The sequence below is a fragment of the Condylura cristata genome, unplaced genomic scaffold (genome assembly GCF_000260355.1).
Source record: "Condylura cristata isolate star-nosed mole 26May11 unplaced genomic scaffold, ConCri1.0 scaffold00029, whole genome shotgun sequence".
NCBI classification, from domain to species: Eukaryota; Metazoa; Chordata; class Mammalia; order Eulipotyphla; family Talpidae; genus Condylura; species Condylura cristata.
The window spans coordinates 12699238-12708856 of NW_004567130.1; the positions used below are offsets into that span (position 1 = coordinate 12699238).

A 9619-nucleotide genomic window follows, 5' to 3' on the forward strand; every position below is an offset into this window, starting at 1 on the left:
AAAATTAAAAATAAATAAAACTCTTATTGAAAAAAAAAAGTGGAAGATGGCAGGTTTGGGAACCTTGCCTTAAATAGCTAGGTGCCTGGAATGGGAAAAGCCTAGTCTTTCAAACCTTATAGTATAAGGTACATTGAACAATTAAGAAGGGACATACATGAAGACCACACACAGCCTTGTAGTTTCTCAGTGCCCCCTTACCACTCAACAGTCTAGTGGAACTGGACCCTCCAAAAGGGTGTTTACCTTTAGCCACAGGATTCAAGTGAAAGCCCAGTTTCTGGTTCAAGAGCATCAGGCTGTGATCAGTGCGGGTCAATCAAAGGTAGCAACTCTCCGCAGCGCGAATCCAGTTTCAGGCAGGCCAGATTGTCTGACCGTGTGGGCCCAATGTTCAGTATAGCGATTGGGAGCTTCTTCTCCCGGGCAGTGAGGATAAATCGATAGCCAGAGTACACCTGTCCGAGAAGAAGACACAGGTGAGCGCAAGAGAAGAAAGGAGCAGGGAACTCACCCATCAGAGGGGGCACCCCCTACCCCACCAAGTCAGATACCTGCAGGGACGAGCCCACTACCAAGAGGGAGTCGGCTTCCTTTACACGCCTGTGCACGAAGTTCACCTTGTCAGGGTTCACTGTGTCCCCGAAGAAAACGACATCTGGTTTCAGAGGGCCCCCACATCGAGCACAGGAGGCCACCTGAAAGCTCTGAACTTGCTCGTCGGTGAGAAAGACGTCCCCATCGGGAGCTAGGCCATGGGCCTCCACACTCCAAGTGGGGTTCAGCACCTCAAAGCGCTCCTGCAGCACCCCACGTGGTATCTGTTCACCACAATCCAAGCAGAGGACCCTGCAACCAACGAGGACCCAACTCAACCGGCTGTCCTGGGGGACAAGAAGCCTCCCAGCATTGCTCCCCGGCCGCCGGCAGCCCTTCTACCACGGCTTCCGCTCCTAGCAGCTTCTAACCGCCCCTGTTTCAGTAGTACTTTTTCAAGACCCTTTCAGCGACCACCTTGTTCCTCCCCTTCCTTCCACTTCCAACCTTCTAGAACAAGTTGTGTTCCCTTAGTGCATGACCATGTCTCTCAGCCTTCTGCTAGTTCGCCTGTATCCTTCACACTGTGGCAGGTGCCTTGGTACCTGAGTGATTTCCTTAATGCCAAAGCCAGTGTATTTTCCCCCTCCATCCTCTGCTCTCCTCATCCACCACCACTGTCCATCATCACCCTCTCTCTTTTTTAAAGTTTTATTTTATTATATTTATTTTGTAGAACTGGGGTGTAGGCCGTGGAGGAGCTGGTGCCTTGCTCACCGTCCCCTGGGGACACCCTAGAGGCCACATGCACACAGTTCACTTATCAGTAGCTTCCTCCTTAGGGTGTTTTCTGGCCGGGGAGGCCTCCTGGGGACAGCAGTCCATGTTCCAGAATTAATTCCCTGGAGACCCTCCACCACCGAGGGATGGGAGAGCTTCTTGACTCTCAGTGAGCCAATTCAGAAGCAAGTTCTAGACAGTCCAAAGCCCCTCCGGGCTGAGCACCAGCTGCCCAAAGCAGCAACCCAGCCATGAACAGGCCCTTTCTGGGGCTTCCGTCCTCTCCCGTTTCACTTCCCCATGGCCTCGTGGAGTTTGCTGGGATCAACACCGCAGTAAGCAGCTGGCTCCCAAATCCTCTCCCTGAGAGCTAAGGAAGACAAGCATGCTCAGAGAGCCCAGGCCCCTCCATGTGGAGCACAGTTTGGGGTGTCCCAGCCCTTCACCTGTGCATGCAGCCGTGGAGTTCCGTTAGGCGCTGACTCCCCGCCTTGCTGTGCAGGGCATCCACATTTTGGGTCACCAGCCAGTACAGCTTTCCGAGTCTCTCCCAGTGGCTCAGAGCCCAGTGTGCAGGGTTGGGATGATGGGAGGAGAACCGGGGCCAGCCCACAAAGTTCCTTGCCCAGTACCGCTGGCGGATGGCCGCACTCCGCACAAAGTCCCTGTGCTGGATGGGTCGCCGGTCAGTGCGGGCATAAAGTCCCACCTTCTCCGACCTGTAGTCTGGGATCCCCGACTCGGTGGAGATCCCTGCCCCAGTTATCACTAGGAGTCTCTTGGAAAGGGTGATAAAGCGCTGTAACTCTTTGACTTTCTCAGGGTCCGGAGGAGGACTTGAAGGTACGAATAACCCAGTGGATCCGTGGGAGCACTGCCGGCTGACATTTAGCAGCCAGCAGCCTTTTGCCGCCGTGAGAGGCAGTGCAAAGTTCATCCTCATTCTAGGGAGAAAGAGATCTCGTGAGAGAACTGTTTTGTTTTTTTTTTAAGATTTATTTAATTTATGCATATAAATTTATGCCAGAGGTGCAGGGGATACAAGGATTCATCAGGGACATAGTGGGGTGCAGAACAGGCAGATCTACTGAGATAAACTGCAGAGGGGAACAGTGGGCAGATAGGAGAGGTCTGCTGCGCCATGTGGGTCAGCTTCCTGGCTGGGAATCGAACTCGTGCTGCAGTGGCTGCAGACCACTTCATAGTGCAGTGCTTAACCCATTGCACCACCAGGGAGAACCCAAGAACTGGTTTCTGGTTTTTAAAAACAAAGTTAATCACCAAATGACAAGTGGATAAACAAAATAAGGTCTATCCATATAAAGGAATATTATTTAGCTATAAAAAATGAACAAAGTTCTGGTATATGCTACAATCTGGATAAACATTGAAAACATTATACCAAGAATAAGAAGTCAGTCACCAAAAGACAAGTATGATCCCATTTATATGAAATGTCTAGAACAGAAATATCTGTTGAGACAGAAAGTAAATACAGTTGCCAGTGGTGGGCCCTCTCTGGTGGTACAGTAGGTTGGAGTGCTGCACTGTGAAGCTAAGCCAAGCTGTGGCCCCTTAAATGTGAGTTTGATCTTCGGCCCCGGAGGTGACCACATGGCGCGGCAGACCTCTCCTGTCTTGCCCACTGCTCCTCTCAGCAGTATACTTTGTTGGTCTGCCTGTTCTGCTCCCTACTCTGTCTCTGGTGATTCTTCTCACTGCCCCTGCACCTCTGGCCTGTACCCCATTTCTGTGTACATAAATTAAATCTTAAAAGAAGTTGTCAGTGGTTGGAGAAAGAGAGAATGTATGAGAGCTTCACTGTTTGTACAGCTGAAAAACAAAGATGGGACCTAAGCATTGAGTGTCAACAGCTTCTAATGTTACAGAAGAGAAAAAGGTAGAATTAAAGACTCTTAATGGAAGAGGAAATCACCATCCATGATATGTCTTGGCCAAAAAATCTGATTTTGACTCTGATCAAGTTTCTAGTGCTAATGAACAATTTATAGGCAGAGGACAAAGCAATGTGCTACCCAACAAAGTCCGCATTACGGGATAATTGAAAAATTGAATATTAACTGGATGCTCAATATTAAGAAAATTACTGTTAAATTTCAAACTTATGGCAAATGGTAATGTGATTATTTTTAAAGTCCTCATTCCACATGGAAATACTTGGATAAAATGATATATCTGAGAGGACTTGATTAAAAATAACAGGCAGGGAGGTCAGAGTAGACAGAAGTAAACAGATGAAAACGAGATTAGCCAAGAGTTGGTTATTGTTGAAGCTGAGTGATAAGTTCCTGGGGGTCAGTATATGAGGTCATCTCCACAGTAAGGAAAAAAATGACTGGATTGAAGGAGTCTTAGTGTCCGCCGAACAGTGGAGAGTAGAAACTCCAAAAGCCAAGAGATAAAGGTAAATGCTTATATCTTTTTAATATTTTAAAAGTTTAAGAGATATGATCTGAAAGTGACAAGTAAAAATAAAATGTAGAAATTTGAAAAAAGCTAAACCGTGCAATGCATTGTTTTAAAAGGAGATAAAACTCTAATATCTGGACCATATCAGCTAATCATACAGTATTCACAGAAAGCATATTTGAAATTAAAAGTTAAAGTGAAGTAGAACAGAAGACTTAAAAATATACCTCCCTCAAGTTGCCCTACATCTAGGTAAAAAAGGAAAGCAAGGGGATATGATTTTGAACAGCACAGAGATAGTAAGGGCTAAGCCTAGCCTAAAAAAATAGACAAACCCTAACTCTAAGAAAGAATTCACAAATAAAAGGAAAGCTTGGGGTCTCCTTGGTGGCCTAGGGGTTAAATCTTAGCACTATCATCATGACCTGAGTTTGAGCCCCCTAGGGAATAGCCCACATATGTTCCAGCAGACCTCTCCTGTCTGGCCTGCTGCTCCCCTCAGCAGTGTGTTTCAGTACATCTGCTGTCATGCTCTTCACTCTTGTCTCTCGTGATCCTATCACCACTGCCACCCCCACCCTAAATGGGATTTGGGAGCAGGTTACAGATAAGAACTACCCCTTCCCCCACCTCAAAAATCTATAAGCTGCCAACCCAAAAGCTCTTATAATCAACAAATCTGCACATTAAAATATTTATGAGAAAGGCATATGGTGGCGCTGGGGTTAAGTCTCAGTGCTATCAAGCAAGTTATTGCCAGACACTGTGGCATGAGTTCAATGCCCTGGCCAGGGAGCTGACCCACATGGTGCAGAAGTCCTCTCCAGTGTCGCCCACTCCTTCCCTTAGCAGTGTATTTCAGTAGATCTGCCTGTTCTGCTCTGCACTCTGACTTTGGTGAATACACACACAGAGAAACACACGCGGCTCGCACACCTCTGGCCTACACCCCAGTTCTTATATGCATACATAAATAAAAATAATCTTAGAAAGAAAAGGCAGGGAAACTGAAAAAATAAAGGCTGTTTTTAAAAGGAGAGGGTAAGGTAAAATTTGGTAAGTCAGGATGGTTAGAAATGAATTTTTCAGGGCTCTCTCCGGTGATGCAGCAGAATAAAGCACAGCACTGCAAGCTAGCCACAGCAGCTTCAGCACTGCTTCAGAGCAAGTTCGAGCCCTAGCCGGACCCACTTGGCTTGCAGACTTCTGTCTGGCCCCCCTGCTCCCCTCAGCAGTGTACTTCATCCATCTGCCTGTTCTGCTCCCGGCTCTGTCTCTGGTGAATCCTCTCACCGCCCCGGCACTTCTGGCCTGTATCCCAGTTCTGTATGCATCAATAAATAAGTCTTAAAAAAAAGAAAAAATAGAAATTAATTCTTCATAAACTTCAAAAGGGAAAGACACCAGTATCCTTTTAAATCCCTTAACAGTTCGTTGTTATTCCATCTATGACCTCAACTACAGATGTCTGAAGAAGAAAAAAACAAAGTTTAGTTAGTACCATCCCTTTGGCGAGCATGTGAACTACTTCCTAGTTTATAAACTAGAATGATCTTATTTCCTAAGAGAAGCACATTGTGAGTTCTCTTAGGCCAGGTGTCGATGAAGAAGTCGCTCAGAATTTTTCATGTTATTTATGTCACTGAGCACACGCTCTCTTTTTACTTGGTCACTTTCCCACATTCTATTCACACTTTATTGCAAATTGCCGCTTGGGCACAGCAGAGACCTGGCCAGACAGTCTAAACCCCAGCGAGTCAGCTTTTCAAGCTGTAAAAACAAGGCTTTGACAGAGTATTTGATAAAATGCAGAAATTCCCTAGTGGCACGCACCCCGTATGTAAACATTATTTTATGCCTAGCTTTCCTGATCTGGGTTCAGGACCCTGATTTCTCCTTGACATTCCACAGCAGCATGTGAACACCTAAACAAATACCTAGTCTGGATTCCGGAGACCAAAGGGCTCCGGAAACCCCACCGAAGACACGTTCTTTGGGAGCTGCTGCTCCCTCCCAGGTTCCGCTGAAGGGCAAAGAGGAGACAGGGAACGCCTCACGAGAAACCCACTACAGGAAACCGGCAGCCAGCCCAGCACACACTCACCTTTCCCAGCTTAAAGGCAACTCACTCCTGACAGCCGGAAACATTGGCTACATTTGCATTTTGGGAAATGTAGTTCCTGAAGTGGAAATGCTACGAGGAAAACTACAAATCCCACAATCCTCTGGGTTTCACCGTAGAAGAAACCTGCTTTCCAGTAGCGCCCCCTGTCGGCCCTTTTTGATCCGCGGTTTTAAGCCTTAATTCACGAAGCGCCTGCCACTCTCAGCCTAACCCCCAACACGCGCCTAACCCCTACCCCCCCCTCATCTGCGTCCTTTGAGAGAAGAGTTTTCCACACCATTGTCTTGAAGTGCAAAAGTAGCACATCTGAATAGCGCTAACTTGGGAATTCACCCTCTATTAAAATAGTTTCAAGAGTTGACGCCTAACTTCAGCGTTTAAGGTCCTTTCCACCCACAGGGATGGAAGCAAGTTCCCACTTGGCAGTGGTGGTGAAGAAGTACATTTACGGATTGTTGAAAATGTGATATTTTCCAGTTAATGTGAACAACGAAAGCCAAACAGGGGCTAGCCTGTTTATCCACTTGGCTTCTCAGATTTTCTTTCTCCTCTGTGTTTTTATTAAATTAACCAACATAACCCTAGGTCTCAGCCCCAGAGATTCTGATTACAGGGGTTGGGGTGGTACCTAAGCGTCAAGTTGGTCTATACACTCTCCAGTTGTTAATAATGTGTCGCTAATGAGAACCGCCAGTAAACAAGACATTGATCTTTTTTAAAAAGGATTTTATTTTTTGTGTACAAGAACTGGGGTCTAGGCCAGAGGTGCAGTAGTTGAGATGATTCAGCAGATACAAAGTGGGGAACAGAATAGGATTGGCTGAAAGACACTGCTGAGGGGAGGAGGGGGTGAGACAGGAGAGGTCTGCTGAGCCATGTGGGTCAGCTCCCTGGCCAGTCAGGAATTGAACTGGTTTTGCAATGGCTGCGGATAGCTTCATAGCCTTGTGCTTTAACCCTTGGGACACCAGGGAGACCCAGACTGCTGTGCTTTTAGATCCTAAAACTCATGTTCTGGGAAAAACTAGTTGAGTTTTCAGTTTTTTCCATAAGGTTTCCATAAGGCTGGAAAGTCACCCATGGAAGATGACATGATCCCCAATAGCTGGTGAAATACAATTTCTTTGATAGCTACTGGTCTGTATAACTATCCACCCAGTCACCGTGTTCTCAAGGACTAAGAAGTTCTTTGGGTAACACTTTTTTCTACCCCCCTCACAACTCCATCACACCAAAATGAATGAGACCTGAGTGGATCGAAGTAAAATATATACTCCAAATCAATCAAATTGCTAGTCTTCTTTTTTTTTCCTGCTGGTTTTTCCTAGCCTGGAAGGTATAACTGTAACACTAACCAAAGTAAATAAATAAATAAAAATAACTGCAAATCAGCATCAAATAGGCCTTTAAAAAATAGTACTTTAGGCCCTCCCTGGTGGTGCAATGGATTAAAGCACAGCACTATGAAGCTATCATAGCCACTGCAGCATGGAGTTCGATCCCCCCCCCCAGGGGGGTGACCCACAAGGCGCAGCAGACCTCTCCTGAACCACCTGCTGCTCCCCTCAGCAGTGCACTTCATGGATCTGCCTGTTCTGTTTCCCAGTCTGTCTCTGGTGAATCCTCTCACTCCACCCAGCCCCAGCCCTCACGCCTCTGGCCTGTATCCCAGTTCTGTATGTATCAATAAATAAATCTTTAAAAAGAATCACTTTAGCATCTAGAATACACAAATCCTTAATGAGAAATACTTTGAAAACTTCATATTTTACTGTTTTTCTAATAAATGTTGGGGGAAGTGGCACTTTCTCAGAGGCCACTATTTGCATTAAAATCTAAAATCAAAGTATTTGGGAGAATATAATTCAAGGGAAGAAACAACTCCAGATATAGGTTTATGGCAGCTTTCCATTTGTCAAGGGAAAACAGGCAACACGGTGAAAAGTTATTTCAAGCTTCATGAACTGTTGACAGTACTGCAGAAATGGTTTCTTTTCCCTAAATTAAGAGGTCCACAGAAATTTCTTTTGGATTATACACAAAATCAACATAGGATACAAAAATTCTGACTGCATACAAAAAAAAAAATCTGAAAATAGGAAGTTAAATCAATAGTCACACCAATACTGAGAGGAACTTTATTCACAATATCCAAAAGGCATGAATGGATAAACAAAAAGCCCATACAATTTATCATCCATCCTTAAAAAGGAATAGACTACAACATGAATGAACCTTAAAAATATGCCGAGTGAATTAAACCATACACAAAAGAAGAAAATAGGCTATGATTCCATTTATATGAGGCACTCAGAGTAGTTAAATTCTTAGAGAAGTAGAATAGAGCTTGCCCCGGCTTGGGGGTTGGGGAGAGGGGAGTTAGTTTAATGAATGGGTGCAGAGTTTCAGTGTAGGAACATAGAAGTTCTGGAGATGGATAGTGATGGTTGCAAACAATGCAAATATACTTAATGCTATTGAATTGTACACGTAAAAATGGTTAAAATTATAAAACATACATTATGTATATTTTACCATACTATAGTTTAAACCATAGCCTCTTTTAGAGATAGAAGTTACACTCTAAGTCGAGGCTGAGTCAACGCACCCTTTAGCCCATTTCTCGTCCACCGGTATTTCATTCTCTGACTAGTATCTCCCATAATGCTTTGCTTCGCCCAAAACAAAATTTAGCTAAATGAAACAAAGCAATTGAATCACTAGAAACCATCTAAACGTTTTCTAGACGTCTTATAGCACTGTTTAATTTGAAATCAAATAATAATTAACAGTTTTCCTATGCTACTTAAACTCACTTTTCTGTAATAGGAACCTGACCTATTGGGGGTGAAGGGTAGGGGGCGGTGTTCTTTAGCTTTGCGCAGTGGCAGTATCGTAGCCAATGAGGTTTATCCGAGGCGCGATTATTGCTAATTGAAAACTTTTCCCAATACCCCGCCGTGACGACTTGAAATATAGTCGGCATTGGCAATTTTTGACAGTCTCTTCGGAGACTGAATATTGCGGTTCAAGAAAGAAGCAGTGTTTATAGTAACGTTTATGACTCATACGCGGAGGCATTATCCGGTAAAGCGGCCTTTCTGCTTTAAAGCTGTGAGTCATATACCTAAGTGCTGGGTAGGTAGAGCGGCCTTTCAGCTTCGCAGTTCTGCATGTTACCCAGCTGCTTTCTAAAATCACGTCTTTGGACTTCATAACGGAGGCGCGCACTTCCGTTTCTCAGGTTAGCCCGGACTGTTTCTCCCTTCTGTCTTGCTAAAGCGAGCCTTCCAGTCCCTGCCTGCAGTTTCTGCACTGCTCTCCGGGCTACTCGTTTCCTTTCGCCATTTGATTCACCCTCGCTTACCCCCTTCTGGGTTTTCTCAAGCTACTAGACGCTTCCTCTGTGACGTCATGGTGATTTGCATAAGGTTCCCCAGCATCCCCAGCGAGTGTGTTCTCATCTCTAAGAGCTGTGTTCGCGTTTCTAAAATCTGAATGTTCGACACGAGATGATCCAACAAGAAGCAGCCCCCCACGCGTACGGGTCACAAATGTAACTGCTCGAACGGGAGGACGTCATATTGGCGAATTCGCCGGCAGTCGCTCACCCTCACTGTAAAGACGGTTGTCATCCATGGGGGGTGGACCGCGTGGCACTTCCCTACAGCTTTGCGCAGTGGCAGTATCGTAGCCAATGAGGTTTATCCGAGGCGCGATTATTGCTAATTGAAAACTTTTCCCAAT

The 9619-nt window shown here is 45.4% G+C and overlaps 1 protein-coding gene across 3 annotated transcripts in view; it reads right to left on the reverse strand.

The window, feature by feature from the left end:
* SIRT4 (sirtuin 4) overlaps positions 1–5009 on the reverse strand; it is a 35415-nt gene extending 30406 nt beyond the window's left edge. For all 3 annotated transcript variants that reach the window (XM_012731200.1, XM_012731199.1, XM_004690986.2), the window contains exons 1-4: positions 4988–5009; positions 1764–2261; positions 555–849; positions 247–458 (exon numbers count right to left, since the gene is read on the reverse strand). In XM_012731200.1, coding sequence (XP_012586654.1) covers positions 306–458; positions 555–849; positions 1764–2261; positions 4988–4992 — 951 coding nt within the window. In that variant the 5' untranslated portion in view covers positions 4993–5009 and the 3' untranslated portion in view covers positions 247–305. The remainder of the gene's footprint in view (positions 1–246; positions 459–554; positions 850–1763; positions 2262–4987) is intronic.
* Between the last annotated feature and the right edge of the window lie 4610 nt (positions 5010–9619).